The 16,884-nt window shown below is 44.4% G+C and overlaps 1 protein-coding gene across 1 annotated transcript in view; it reads left to right on the top strand.

Annotated features, from left to right (window-relative positions):
- Positions 1-16,884, top strand: part of Fbn3 (fibrillin 3) — an 80,915-nt gene that overhangs the window by 23,140 nt on the left and 40,891 nt on the right. Inside the window, 3 exon segments of the mRNA XM_037198534.1 lie at positions 7,569-7,596; positions 7,598-7,747; positions 15,036-15,180. Of these exon segments, the coding sequence (XP_037054429.1) occupies positions 7,569-7,596; positions 7,598-7,747; positions 15,036-15,180 (323 nt within the window).

Here is a 16,884-nt window from a genome sequence, read left to right as displayed (position 1 = left end):
CGAAGCCTGCGCCGAACTCTTGCACATAAGAGAAGCAGAGCCCACCCCAAACCTTACTTATTCAACCCATCTAGCGAGTATACAGAAACCCCCCACCAATGACGATGTCCAGAGAACCTAATTCAAGAGACTCATGCCTATATGAACCGCCGCATTTGCGCGTGTTTGACGGGAGCAACCGGGCCCAGCCAAGATTAGTCTAAATCTCACTCACAAGCGCAGAGCTGCTGTTCGCAGTTGAGATTCGGTTTAGATATGATAGGTTGGATATGGTTGACTCACATTCAAATCTGACCCTGGTTGGTTTTAAACCGGCAAAGGATGAATTTGACCACCAAGGCATTTGTTCACAACTAGCAGAGAGTGACTAAGTGACCCAGGTATTCACCAGTACTGAGCCAACCCTGCCCCAAAGACTGGTTTAGAGGAACAGAGCGCCACACAAACATCCCCCAGTTTCACGCATGGCCACAGGCCAGTCTCCCACCTGGGAGTAGAAATACATGCATACCTGGGCACGACCATGTCAGGCCGAGCCTGCCAGAGACAGCCGAGTCAAGTAGTCATACCAGAGTAATGTACACAACAACCCCACCGAAAGTCTTTCTGAACCACACTAAAGAGGTGTCAACTAGTAGCATGTCAGAGAACAAACGCTTATTCAGAGGACAAGCCTATATGAGGAACAAAATATCGAAGTGAGAAATACATACATATTACACCAGAAGACATCCGCCTCTCTCTTATTTTAACATAAAGAGCAGGACAGCACCTACAAAGTTCAATACTCCAGAACTGTGCATAATGAGACACCGTATGACCACCACCCCAAAAAAAATTTCAAATCCAAAATCTCACCTATCGTATATGATATTATTGGCGGCCATCTGCTCACTAACCTATCCTACATTAAGTCCAATAAACCAACCGTTAGAATAACCAACAGAATGACACCATCCACAACACATGTCTGCCTAAAAGCACATTTCCAGAGGTCCGACACAAAACGCTGTCTAAGCTCGTGAAATGTTAGGTTGCAGCTGTGTAAGGCCTCTTTCCTCCCCGGTCGTGTGACCCAGACAAGAAAAACCTGGCTCGTCTTATTCTAGTAAAATCCAAACACCACTCTTTCATTACAATACCGCCTGTTGGAAAGGCATAGTCAGCACCGGGTGGATTCACCGCACAGGCTAGCGACCAAGACAGCATGTGCAAAGCGCCCACCTGTGGTAGGGATTCCGAATTGAAAAAAGAAAGTTGACACCTGCAGAGTGACTCACACCGAAGATGCGCGCCAACTTATAACTACCCTGACCTGGACAGCAGAGGGCCGCATTCATCTTCCTGAGCAAACAACAATGATTCAGGGGCCGAAAAGCGCGATGAAAGACCCAGTAGGATCAGAAGATAATAAGACAATAGGCAAACAAGTTACTGGTGACCAGGAACGGTCTTTGCCAGCATACTTCATACGCATACACCACACTCACGTCCTATTAAGACTACCTATTAGAACAGCGTGGTACTTGATATAGTATAGTTTCGCATCATGGTGGACGGGACAGATCAAGCGACCACACAGCCATCATCAGGGTCATAGAGAGTCAAGCCACAAAGCTTAATTGAGCAATTGATAACACAACAAAAGTACATGCACCATGTAAGAATCTCCAAGTATGCATGCGTGCATGTGGAGACGACAAACCAGCAAGCCTTGAGCTTCAGCAGGGGAGAAAACAGACCAAGTTTCCAGAAACTGAAACCATAAACTCTTTTGAAGTGTTGGCTTAGACCACAGACTGGACCTTGCCAAATCCCACGGGCAAAGGACACGAAAACTACGGTATCATTAGTCACTCTTCATAGAGAGCTCTAGAGAAAAACCACTGATCAGCTGACTCCACCTAGCAACAACTACCCAAATAGATAGTCCGCACGAGAGAGAGAAGAACGGCGCTACAAACCTGTTCTGTCATAAATATGCAATACGATTGCTGTATATGGCGACATCAAAACCCATATAGAAAATCAAGCTACTTAGCGCCAGGATAAACGAAGTGCATATAATTTAATATTAGCTTGAATAAATTTCAGAGTTCTATACAATGCCATCATTCTACTGTGGCGTGTAAGGCAGGAGCTTCAACTACAGGCAGCTGCAATACACAATACCACAGTTACCAAAATACTAGAGAGAAGTGAAAAATACTGCTTCCTCAATGCTCTGCCTAGTCAAAGCTCCATATTCTCCTACTCTTACATAGTTCAAGGCACCATCATCCCTGCTACTGGAAATCGATGCCACTTACACATTGATCGAGTCTTCCCACATTATAAAACTTAACATTAAGACGTCTCTACAGATATGCTGCACAGGGCCAGCCCAATGTGTAGACAGTCCTTCATGGAAGCTGTCTGCTACCTAGGTGAATGGTCTCTACGGGTTGTGACAAGTTTGACCACGATAAAAAACTAACCATCAACTTTTCTTTGCAGGACCACCCAACTACGTCCCACACCTCCAGTAGAGATCTCTCGCGGCAAATAATGGCAGATCGTACCCCGCCACGAGAAATGCTCGAGATGCGTCTCACTCATGAGTCCTGCCTCCCCTTCCCACATTGCTCCTATTTCTCTCCCATCACCCAGAGAAAAAAAGTCCTAATACACACATAGACCCCATGCCGGCCACATTTCCACAGATTTGACCATGCAGCGATGACAAACGATAATTCCCATACCCTCGTTCTCCAATGGCGAACGTGAGAACACGAAAAATAAAATCCCTTTTACCCGTGCCACTTCCCTGCATAGAGCTATGTCACAGGGCAGGAGAGATCCACAGGCTGCGCCGGTGAGTGAAATAGTCATCCAGAGGAGCTGGGAGACATCCAAAGAGCTAGTTGAAGATCCTTAGCACTTCTCCATGCCTTAGACAGGAAGGCAACAAAACTCATTCTTACGTTTCCAACTAATGAAGGATCTCTTGGCAATAAAGCGCCCATTGGGAGCTCTTAAATGCTCAATAGAGAACCCCAAAGGAGAGAAGAGACAGCCATTCCACGAAAGCAAAGCACGCCATGCCAGAGGATTTTGCGCCGAAAGACAGGCCTCCAGATAACATTTCAAGAAATCTAACTAGTCAGAGTGGAATGTCAGCATACTTCAGAGTGCGATAGAACACCTGCAATAACAATCGAAGCACACACATGGGTCGGACTTAAACCCCAGGATATATCTGCATCGCCTCCAAGATGAATTACAGCTAGTAGTCGTGGAACCCAAGAGCGGGGAGTATGGGCAGGTTTGGTCGCTTCTTCGACTACAATAGACTAGAGAAACCCTCCACCATCGCGCATACCATACCTCCACGTATGCTGAACTAGCATTGTTGCTTGGTCAGTCTGGGTGGAAATTTAAGATTCAATAAGGAAACAGTCTTTAAACACCGCCACTGACTGCGACATCTATTATAACTCGTGCGATGGATCGTTACACCTAGAGAGTCATGTGCCTAAAGATCCCCTCTTACAAGAACTAAATTCACGGATCAAATACGAAATGTCCAAATCCGATGAAAATGCTGTTTAAGCATATCAAAGCTGAATCAGATACAAAAGACCTTTCTTAACTAAAACGTTCACATTCATAGATGTGAACTAAATTAGTAAACTTCCTGATGCTTTGCGAGAAGATGCCGAACGCCACAAGCGGACCCGCACAAAAGTGCCAAACGCCTAATAGTATGGCTGTTAGGAACTGTTGTGTGGTTTTCCCCTGCTTATCCCCGTGCCTTCACAGACAAACAACCTGTGCCTTTTCGTGGGCCTAGAGCGCGCTATATCTCCCTCCCACTCGTGGCTCGCTGTCGGCCTAGAAGACGACCGTACGTTCATATTAGAGCACCACAAAGCCGCTCTCAGATGCAAATCCCTAGTCTCAATCTGCTTTGAAGTAAGTCCAACCTGCCTTTTTTTGAGGCAGCAGTCCATCAATGAACATGAGGCACGTACTGAACCAATCAGGCTTAGAGCTTGAACAAGCCCAGTGAAGCTCACAGACAGTCTTTCTACTCTACTTTCGCATTGTCTTCACAGAGGACTCTAGGGAGCGTCAATATAAAGACCGAAAGAAGTACAAACACGAGAACATGCAATTAAACATTTTTAAATGAGTAGAGAAGAAGATGTCATATAGAAGACATACTGAACCTCACAGACCCAACCCAACTCTAAGGATTACTATAAGCAAGCATGACACCAAACTATCCGAGATCGTTGTGCACGCCCCACAGTCAATTCATACTTTAAACAATATGCTGTTTTAGCTATGTATAATCAATCAGATACTGCTACAGTAGTGTACGGGTAATTTTTTTTATGAACCCTCATCCTGTGGCCATCAAAATACCACAGGCCCATCCATTCTAGCATCTGAGCGATTACATTAGGCCACACATTTTTAAACCAGCCTGAGCTACACAGTCACAGTACAAAACCTCCGCAATACATCTTTACACGTATTTAGGGTGTGATATAAACAATTTTGTTTAAAAAACATAATAGTCAAAAAACTGAAGCATAGGCTCATATCTGTCATTCCTGTACTCTGTATGATTGACTGTAGTTCTTCGTAAAGAGTCTCTCAAGGTTCTCTAGCCAAACATCTTATTTAATATATAAGTAGAGCCCAGTCAAGACGTTTGAAGAACGCCTTCCAAAGAACAAATAAAAAGGGCTTGGGTATGCTCGAGTCATAAAAGACACCCCTTGCCACCTACGAGCACATACACAAAACATGTGCAGACAAATACGCTGCTCAACTTTCAATAACCAGGCTCTAATAAGACAGAACAGGCAGACAAGGAAACATCGCTAGCCCTACCAAGGCCGTTAACTGGTACGTATGTTAAAAACGAGCATGGTGAACTACATCAATAATATATCTCCAGCAACACTCGCACCGCATGAAATCAAAAATTATCGAAGTCATACAGACAGACAGCCTTTAAACTGGCACGCTATGAATAGAGCAGAAATGATGGAAGCTACCTTTATAGGAAAAATAGATCAATGAATGAGAGACGTGAAATCTTAAAAAAAAAAACCTCATATCTCTCGAGCCGACACGCTCCCAAATGAGGGAACCTCATAAAAAAAACTAATGATTTAGTAAACCAGGTAGCTCAACAAACCACAGGTAATGACACTATGTACCATTGACTGGTAAATCTTAGATTGACTTTCATTTAAAAAAACATCGATCTCAGAATTGTTAAACTTAAATTAACTCACTATCCAATAGGAATACTATAACTAGATTACATTGTTAAAATTGCAACATAATCAAAGTTAGCTCCATACGTACTCTCTTCTATGCAACTTGACCAAACAGAGCATCCTCTTATATGTGATGCTAAGACTCAGGGACCTGTGTGCGTCTTTGAGTGGGGCTAGTTTCCATTGGGCCTTAGTAGAACGAAAAAAACCGGTGAAAAAAGGCCGTCCTGGCCTAAGCACCCACTATTTCCTCTCATCACTTCCTCCTATTCGCCAGTCCTGATCACTATGCTTTGCCGCCATTCCCTTGCGTTTAGGACTGTTTGCCCACCACTGTTCCATCATCCCCACGAAATGTAGTGGATCACGAATGTGTAGTTCTAGGCAGCAGCGACAGCTTGTGACAGGCAGCGAACGCTTCGCAAAAAAACACACAATGTCCTTCAACCACTCCCTGGGCAAACCTTCAGAAGCTGACTAAGGCTGCTCATAACCTCAACAGGTTTGTCTGAGAAGCCCTGTGACGCCTTAAAGCCAAATTGAAGAGTGCAAAAAAACGGTCTCAAAAATGCACGTGAATAATACCCTCAGCAGATAGAGAAATATGAGGAGAAGTACAGCGGGAAATAGGACTATAGATGTGGAGATTCTGTGGGACAATGTTAGAGCTGGGCACATTGAAGGAGGACAGCCAACCCAACAGCCTCACACAGCTCCCATTGCTCTATATCTCAAGTGCGACAGACTTGACGACAATAGCCACCATCCAGAACAGACATCGTGTAACGCCAATGCCCAACTGACATCACCTCAACAGCACGCATACACGTCGCCGGCTGCTTTACCACTGGCCATCCGGTGCCAACCAAAGGCATTCTGTGGCACGAAACCACTGTATCTGTGAAGTGAGGAAAGGCAGGACCTGCAAAAGGGACTCACAAGTCCAGTTGTCTATCCCCTGCCCCAAAATGCGCGTACTCGAGAGTCTAGCTGGATCCTTCGCCACACAGAGCCACTGTCCGGCATCCACCTTCCCTCTCTTCTTGGTTACCATCTTTTTTCTTTGCTATTTTTTTTAAGTTATCCTTAATAACCTATCTGGACCATCGCTCCGGACCCCCGCACATGGTCGGTAGAGGGTGTCTGTGTGAGTCAGTCGGGAAAAAAAACAAACTTACACAATACTGGCTGACATCGGCACAACAGACAGACCTATGCCTGCCTGATGTGTGTATTACGTACCCGAACAGATTTGTCCGCGAGATCATGTTGACACTCAGTGCAGTTCTAGACCCAACCTACTGAGCTGTGTCCGTGCAGAGGTTGAACCTTCCAGAGTACCCCTCCTTGTTTTGTGTTATGTTATATCTTTAGTTTTGAGGCAGTTTTCTGCGTTAGACTCCTAGACTGCCAGTTAAAGCCTACGCTAGTTGCGCATTCAGTGCATCCTCCAGAGGATCCAAGCGAGCCCCAAGGGATCACCAAGTTCCCACAGAACAATGCGCGCAGAATCTACATCCTGTGTCCACATACACACCTGTGCTTTATCCCCCTGAAGTCCGCTAGTGCAGTCTTACGAATCTTCAAAAATTTACCTATGGCACAGCACGCATTTACCACACTGAGTCAATTCTCCCCACCCTATTTAGCTCCCGCACTCTCCCATTCGATTTTTCTTGTGAAAATCCTACAGTCCGCCATTAGTTCAATTTCTACCATCTTATTTTCGTTGGTAATCGTGATATTATAAGTCCCCTGTGGCAGACACAAACTTGAACGAGTTTCTACATGTCAATTGGCCAAACCTGTCGTTACTTCTAATTCCCCGCATCTTGAGTCCATACATAGCCTAATAAATTCTGAGTTAGCATCTGCAGTTTCTGCAGTCGCTTCCACGCACTTAGGGAATCATGGTCGATGAGTTAAATGATAGATTTAATCCAACTGTTTTCCCATTGCCCATCAATGTGTGACGTCCTTAACCTAGTTGGTCCACTAGCCTATGGTTCTTCAATCATATCTCTCTCAGACAAGACTGGGAAATGCAAATGGAAAATCAATCGCCTTAGATGAGAAGATACGGACAGTGGCCTCAAATTGCTACCCATGGCAGCGGACCGGAAAGTGGTGGGTACCAACTGTCAATGGTGCATATGCGGCTTCTAACCTTACCAAGAACCAAGCTGGTGCTAGACTGGGTAAGTCTCGCTGGCCTGTCCAGCTCAGCGGTGTGTGGAGAGTGGGCATTCCAGAGCATGACTATCCAGCACCATAGCTGCTGGAAATGAGGTCCCTGGCAGATGTGGACGAGTGTGCTCTTGGGAAACTTGTGCGTGTTTGGGAACTGTGAAAACCTGCCTGGAATGTTCCGCTGCAGCTGTGATGAAGGCTATGAGCTGGACCAAAGTGGAAGCAACTGCACAGGTATGGAGTGGGCCTGGCTGGGGAGTAAGAGCACAGGACTGAGAGTAGGGGACACAGCTTGCCCCAACGCTGCACTCTCCTTCGACTTCTCAGTCTAGAATAGTTTCCATCACTCCCCTTGAGTATATGTACTATATTCTGGGGGTGTGTACATATAATATATGCATCTGGTATATGTGTGTGGTGAATGTGCACATGAGGCCAGAGGAGGATGTCAGGCATCCTGCTCTATCACTCTCCATCTTATCCTCTTGAGTCAGCAGCCTATGTCCTGTAGCTGACTTTGAAAGCTATATCATAGACAAAGACAGCAACCTGGAAGACAAATCACGTCTCCATGACAATAAGCGAACCCCTGCCTTGTAACCACGGCGGCACTCAAGACTCTTACATTTAATGAGCTGGGAGAATCTGAACACCAATGCTAGCTAATGCGCTAGCGCTATTAACAACCAAGTACAACTCCGGATACGGCCATATTCTTCAAACCCCTTCACACCTTATATATTTTAAAAATTCAAGCCAATTTATGTTATATAATAATTGTTAATAAATATTCGAATGATGAATAGCAGTAATAGCATGAGTGTGCATAAGTGCACACCACATAGCTCCCCTCGGGTGCCCACAGAGGACCAGAAGCCTATACCGGAGGTCAAATCGTATGCTCTCGCACCGATTCTGCAGAGAGAGAGCTAAAAAGTAACACAAGGTCGCGTTGTGACCAGACCAAGCATGCACTTTACTCTTAAACCACTGAGCACCAATCGCCCGATGCCACGCCTACCATACGTTCGTTAATATTACGATAACTCGTGATTATTATTTCTGTTTATAGTATACCATTTCTGCTCCTATGAATCTAATAATAAAGAAATTCCTCAGCAACAAAGCAAAATCCTCTTACGTGAGAAAAAAGGTCAATGGGCCCCACTTCACAGTGATCTGGCGTTATAGCTTCATCTTTACACTTTGCGTGGAAGTGTCACCAGCGACAGAGACATTGAGGTACACGAGACAAAATCTACATCATAGCAAAACAATATCGAACAGGCATGAAGACCGGGCGATAGGACCAGCCCATAGGCGTAACACTGGCTGTACTCGGCTATGAGCTCATCTCTCCATTCGCCTCTCTGCACAAGAGGTTAGGGAGATGCTCTACACCATTAGCGAGTCTTCCCAAATCCAATTAACGTGAAACCACACTCATGTTACAGTCTCCTCAGACCATTCAGCAAAAAAAACACAAACCAAGCAAAAAAGAAGAAAACCAAAACCATACCAGAACAGCCAACAGTGTCACACCAGTCTTCACAACTGAATCCTCTAATTCGCCAAAATAGCCCAGATTCCTCCGGATATTGGAATATGAGCTATTGATCTATCCTGAAACACGAACATTCCATCTCAATGCCCCATACGTCCATCCTCACGTCCCCCTTTAGCATACATGCCAAGTGATGAGTAATATAAGGACAACTACTCCACCCCAAACCCCCATGCTACATGGTATGCCCACTTCACTCCCCAGCCATCTTACATACTGCACAAACGATGGCCTAAAACAAAGACAGCCTCCAGCCATTCTCAAACTAATGGAGTGTCTTTTGCCACCACTAAGCACTTTCACAGATATGAAATAATAAATTATGGCTCATTCAATCTCAATCACTGTATCCGACACCACAAACACCAGCTCACAATCGATGTGTCACATAAAACTTTGTTGAAGAACAAAACCAAGCCAGTTTAGTGAGGCCACGACCATTGACCACCATTAGCGCGCAGATGTTTTCCAAACCCTGGTCTCAATAAAAGCGTCTTGTCTAAGCACTCCACTGCTGAGATACTCATTATTATTGTTGGACTCTGAGGAAAAACCTACAGACATGAGAGAAAGAATATAGAACAGAGAATATCAACAACTGAAATGGAACCGAAGCAGAGGAAGGATTACTGACAGAGAAGTGGAATATCAGGTAGCCGGAGTGAATGGCCTAGTCACAGACATCTTCGAGACCAATGCCTGTGTTTAGTTCATCCTGGCAGGAGCCACCATTGAATCATACTCCAAGCTCAGCATGAAAGGGAGCGCCACTGAAGACCCTAGTACCACATGCACGAGAGAGAAATGGAAGGCAAACATAGGATTTAACAGATGATGGCTCCTAGCCCTGACCCAGTGGTTTTGCGTGTCACCTCACCAGGATGTGATGAGTTGTGCAAATACCTGCGAAACTGCATCAATGGTTGCCTGTTGTGTGAGTGCAGCGTTCTGGCAGCACCTCTGCACTGCCCTCAGATTCCAGCTTAACCCAGTGAGTGCTGTTTGGTGAGTCTACACCTCCAGCAGCTGGGAGAACTCGGGAGTCAGTATTGCTGCTGGCTAATGCCCTGGGTCACCCTGCGGTGTCAGCTGTAAAGATCAGTTCCTCTCCAACAGCAGAACGAACTCGGCTGGAAGTCACCTGTTGTGATACTTGCCTTCTGTCTAGACACACATGGTCAGCGTACACACACAATGACACACGTGCATATCTTCTTGTCCAGTCCAGGAATATTTCAACCACTACATACAAGCAGCGGATATATGGAGGCACTACACATAGAAATACTGCAGATTCTGAACTAAGTCCAAGGCTAACAAGAGCAGCACAGATAACTACATCAATAAACCTCAACAGCAATCCAGCGTCAGACAACCACCAGCAGCCCTGCGCCAGTACATCCACATTAACGATAACCGAGCATAGCTAAAACACCACCAGACAGCAAAAAATGCTGAAACAGCACACATCTCAATCTTACACATTTAGAAATACAAACTTACAGAGACACAGACACATCTCAACACACACATATACCATTTAGTATTTACTCTGATGCTGACAATACACGATCTACACCCAACAACGTACACTAGGGATCAGACACATTACTACACGTTATTCACAAGCAGCTGCCAATGCGAGAGGCACCACACGAAACTACCCACACACACAAATGTACAGCTTAGAGACAGACGATCTAAATATACCGATATGACCAAACAGTTATCCAAGAGGCAATTTCACCACATGTTAGTAATATAAAACTCTAACCCATTATACAAAACATGCAGGCGATACACAAAGAACCAAGCCATACACCGCATAGAAACATAATTCTTTATACATCGAGCACGTGACATAATAATATCATGGTGACAATCTAAGCAATATAATAAATCCAACTATTATATCCTATATATATTAACAGATCCAAATTTGTTACTTACACACTATCTGCACTACAATTAATACATTACAGTGACTACAAACTGTACACAGACAAAAACTTACTACGATACCAGAACACACCAAGAGAGAGTATCTTACATCTGTATAACACCCAAGCAATATACCATCTACATGAATTATCAAATAGATGAACACGCCCCAGCGCACACCAACCAGAAAATAGGCGTGAGATCATTCCAGCAGGACATGTAAATTACACACACGCTACAGAGAGATTGTTATTTTGAAACAAAACAGCAGAATTACACTGGACCGAGGACATATACTTAGACCACAAATCGACAACCTTATGCCACACCATAAATTTAGTATACAGAGAGGTTGTTATACATATTAAACACTTCGATCATTAATACTGCAAGTAACAGCCAGTGACAAAAGTTTACCCAAGATATAACAGACAGCTTCAAAACACAAACCATATCTTAGACCGAACATGACTAGCCGAGAAGTACAACAAAATGTGGGATACTTTACCACACCTTTATTTTAATCGCTAGTTCCACTACGCTCATCGTTTAAACATAACTTCACAAAATTTATTTAAAAGTAGGAGGTAACATGTTAGGAATCCTCAAAATATTTTCAAACCTATAACCTTAGATGCTTATACATACACACGACAAATGCAGCGTCTATCCACTTTATAAACAAGATCATACGCAAACACCAACTCTACATGTTTTACATGCAGAGAAGCACTACTGACACAAATAAAAATATTACAACACTAGAGAAACGCATTACAACATAGCATGTTGTTATGCACAAGTATTCACACATTACACGACAAAACATTATGTCACTCTAAAATTCACGACACATCCACCAACAGATATAACAGTTACCTCACATCGATAGGAATCTTACACACACGCATATATACAACCAGACACACTATGAGCATCATACCAAACTCACACACAATTACACACGGGCAGACACAACCACATCACAAATCACATTACACATCAATCAACGCTCACCGTACCGCTACAACGCTAACCAGGAAGTTGGGATGATCACCCGAAGTCTGCCCAGTACACACACCACTAGAACAAATAGTGTCGCAGATGTTGCCTAAACCAACCATCTTTGCGCAGCCATACAGCCACAGGCTAGCTCCATGTGCAGTAACCCACCCCTGACCGGGAAATTCTTACGTTTCTCTAGTGATCAAAAACGTGCCCTCCACCCCAGGGTACCTGTTTCCAAAAAACAACAAAGCTGACCTCTACCTTCAGGCAACGTGGCCTTCACTCATGTCAACCTGTGCAGATAGAAATTATGGAGACAGAGCTCTACTTGATAGCAGAAAGCTAAACATTGCGGCTGGTTAAAAACTGTATAAAACCCGCCATAAAAGTCGAGACAAGAACGATTTCATTGAAATTCTCTTTCCCTCGGGACCAAGCCCTAGGGCACATCCGCAACCAGTGTACCTAGACATCAGGTTCGGCCAAACACCCTGATAGCGTATTGAGGACACGAGCCTTGAAGACCAGAGACTCAGAAAGCCTCGCAGGCCCGAATTCATCCTAGCCTGAGCAGAAGGTATACGAGGCGACAAATGAAAGACACAGAACCAACGATCACAAAGCATGCCAAACTCTGCCCAGCTCTCAAACGCCAGGAAGACTCTCTCCCAAAGTGCATACTCTCTGTAAATCCCCCTCCTCGTATTATACTACATTATTCCTCGATCCCTCAAGTCAAGTCAGCAAACATTGGATATGAGTTCCTTTCTAAGCCTGTGTGCTATAAAGAACATAGGACCCAGAGGATAACAAAAAATAAGTCCCAAAGCCATCAGGCACGGCGGTAACAAGTTAAGCGCCGGATTAAGTAAAAGCGGACAAGGGTGACTGATACATTTGGAACACAGCATCTCTCCATGCGAGAGCGCACACAAATTTCCAATGCAACTATGCAATAAGGAACCCCGATGTTTGATATCCCACACAACCCAGCATCACATACAAGATAGACTGAAATATCTCTATTCGAAGCCCCACAAAGCTGAGCATTGAAGTGCACAATCTAAATCAGGGCAGAAGTATATACAGCGCTAAGAGCGAAAATGCTCCCGACTATAACACCATTATTATCATATGGGTCACCTCTTGCCTTAGTCAGCTAGTACTTTAATCCTAAATCCTCTCTCTTCATAGGTCCGTAACATGCAAGCCTTTTCACCTATACAAGACGAGCTAATTAGAAGAGGACACCCTTTTTTATAATGCTCCCTTTGGTAAAGGTAAAGAACTTCCCTGATCCCCATAAATCCCATCTAAGCTTTGTGATTCAAGACAGGAAGTCACTGATCAGTGCTAATCCCCTAATACATACCACCAACACCGAGTCTCTTCACACAATCCCGTTCCACGTGCCTCCAAGAGATCTTCACCCTTTATCTTGAGCAGTAAAATCATTCTCAACAAGACAATTCAAAGCCCTACAAATACCAATACTACTGACTTTAAATCTTCATATTAAGTTAAAATATCTATTATCTAAACATTCTCTGCAAACATCATTAAAGAACATCTAATTCTAAGCCTGCAATACAAATGAACGCAGCAATTGATTCTCCCTCTGAAAAAGCAAAAACCATTATATCTAAGAGCCAATGTCCAATCTATAAAAATCCAGAAAACAGACCAGCAAACAAAAATAATAATCTGATAGTACGGTAGGAGCACCGTTGTCGAGGTAAGATGGGCTCATGTCGGCAGGCCTGGGCAGAACCATGCTCCTCACCAACTGGACTAGTTGCAGAACAACTAGTATGCATGATAACTGTAGTTACATCGACATACATATCATCTGATAATTCTTCTTTCTCCACTGATGTTTGTTAATGAGCTTTTAATCTACCCCACTCTTTCCATCACAATCCAATGTCCATCCTCACCACCCCAAAATCACTTACTACAGAACACACATAGTATACTACCAGCAGCCAGCCTCCATATCAAATTTCCACCTTATGGATAAACACTACCCACACAATCCACCACTAGATTTCATCCGATGCTCAATACCATACACACATGAATACGATCTATAATCACTATCTCAAGTCCATCCATTCATAATGCCATCAAAGAGCATTCCCAAAAGCTTTACGAATACCACTACCCCTCAATTTACCCACGCAGCAACCTATACATATCTATGTCAAACCTAGTCCACCTCCAGATCCCAGAACACCCACATCATCTAGCCAATCCTCGTTCATTCATCCGCCTTAGTTACTTTCCTACTGCTGTGATAGGATACCATTACCAAGGCAGCTTACAGAAGAAAGGGGTTGTTTAGAGCTTATACTTCAGAGGGTGGAGCCCATTACCATGACGGCAGGGAGCACAGCAGCAGGCAAGCATAACCTCCTCCAACACGGCCACACATCCTAATCCTTTCCAAACAAGTCTACCCACTGGGAACCACGTATTCAAATATATGAGCCTAGAGGGTCCATTCTCATTCAAATCACCACACCATCTACATACCATCTACTCATTCAGTTACCCTCACTAATTCATGGGCTCATGCATCCATCCATCCTTCCATCTCCAAGCTTACACCCATTCTTTCATACACCCCACTGACTCATCTTCCATCTACCAATATTATCTACCCATCCTCTGTCCATCGAACTACTCGCCTCTCTACCCATCCTTCTATTCATCCACACATGACCTTCTCATCCACCGACCCACTTGCATATTTGCTCAGTCACTACTTTCCATATCCAGCCATCGATCCTCCCGTCAACTCTGTTCTTGGGGAGTGATGGTGTTGGAAAAGATACTCTAACCTGAGAAAACTATCGTGCATGATAAGATGAAAATAAAGGCATTGGGTTCAGGCCAGCACTGACTCAAGTGTCCAGCCTTTGAGAGAGATTCTCCAAATGCCCAATAGTCATGGAGATAACTCTTGGGAAAACTTGAACGAGCCCATAGGATCCCAGAGCAGCTTGTGGGGATCCCTCGAGTTCTCTGCTGGATTTAGCTCTCTTACTCAGCTTCCTCAATTCCTGACAGATATCAACGAATGCCAGGAGCTACCCAGACTATGCCAGGGAGGCAACTGCACCAACACCTTCGGTACCTTCCAGTGTGAGTGCCCTCTTGGATACAGCCTCAGTGAAGATACCTGCACCTGTGAGGGTGAGTGTGGACTCTACCCAGGCTAGCCCAGGCACTTCCTCTCCATCTCTGACATGCTGCTCTGCCAAGCTTCCTAAGGTCAGGGGTGGAAGACTAATGGGTGGAATGGCCTCCCTGCTTTACTGGCCCCTGCCGCCCCACTTCTCTCCCTCATCAGTCCAGCTCCCTTCTTTCTTCCTTCTACTCACTTGGAAGTAACATAGCTTAATAGCAACCTTGATATTCCTCCCTTGAGCCAAAGCTGACCAAGATCCATGGCTAACTGTGGGAAAGGAAAGACATGAGAAGAAATGGTCTCATTTTGACTCAAACACTTCACATTTCTCTCTATTGTCCTGAATTGAGCATTGTAGTAGTGGCCTCACAGTGACTCTGGCCAGGACTGTGAGTTACCACTGTGCTGACTATCCTCACTTAATATCTAACCACTGCAATATCCCCATAAGGAAAGTTTTTCTATTATTATGATAATAACTACAATAATAGCCTGAGCCATAGACCAAATAGTTTGTAATTAATATAAGCCTCTCTTTTTGGGGGACCTAGTGGCTGTAGGACACAGGAAAAATTCCGGTTATACCAGTCAATCAGGAGGACTCAGGGTAGTGGCAGGAACAGAGACCCTAACTCAAGCGAGTTGAAGGAGAGAATCATCTAGGTGGTGTGGGTCAGCTTGAGCCTGACCATTCTGACCCTGAAGCCTGAGCTCTTTGATGTAATCAATATGCCACATCTACCCAGCCCCCTGGAGAACCATATGATGGATGGATGGATGGATGGATGGATGGATGGATGGATGGATGGATGGTTGAAGATTTCATATATATGTGTGTGTGCATGTGTATATAAAATATATATAGAGAGATTATATATATATCATATATAGAGATAGATAGATAGATAGATAGATAGATAGATAGATAGATAGATAGATAGATAGACAGACAGAAAAACAGCTTGTGTTGAGATAGTAACAGTAGTTGCTTGGTCCTATTGGCTGGTACCTCAGTAATTAGAGTGGTCTCACAGTGGCTGGGTCACACTAAAGAGACCAACAACCTGGTAGTTGCTCAGTCCATGGTACTGGATGCTTCACTAGTCCCAGTCGGGAGCCAGAAACCTTGAGAGTTCCTGAAGGGCTATTGATTCTTAGTATGGAAGCCTGGAAATATTGGTTCTACTATCAGATAAGGAATCTTGAGCAACAGCAACAGAATAAATCAACTCAGAGGCAAGAAGAAAGGTCAGGTGAGCAAAAGGCGAGTCATCTTCCTCCTGCCAGGCCCTTTCTATCAGGGCTGTGCCCAGAAGGTGCCACCCACAATTTGAGTGGGCCTTTCCACTTCAGTTAAGGCAATCAGGACAACCCTTCAGGTGAGGCTTCCTGCTCATGTGCTTCTAATGTGTGGCAAGTTGACATTAAAACCACTGACTGTCATGGTGTATCATCTCTACAATATGCTATTGGATTCCATTTGCTGATGTGTATTGTGTATGTGTGTTCATGCGTGTGTGTATGTGTGTTCATGCGTGTGTGTATGTATGTGTGTGAGTGTGTAGGGGGCATTCATGCTGCAGCATGTGTGCAAAGGTCAGAGGAGAACTCTCAGGAGTTGATTCTCTCCTTCCACCTTGCTTGAGTTAGGGTCTCTGTTCCTGCCAGTGTCCTGAGTCCTCCTGATTGACTGGTGTAGCCAAAATTTT

The sequence above is a fragment of the Peromyscus leucopus genome, chromosome 23, assembly GCF_004664715.2.
Source record: "Peromyscus leucopus breed LL Stock chromosome 23, UCI_PerLeu_2.1, whole genome shotgun sequence".
In the NCBI taxonomy this organism is placed as follows: Eukaryota; Metazoa; Chordata; class Mammalia; order Rodentia; family Cricetidae; genus Peromyscus; species Peromyscus leucopus.
Note: the sequence above shows the minus strand (reverse complement) of the source record. Positions and strands in the feature narration are given on the sequence as shown.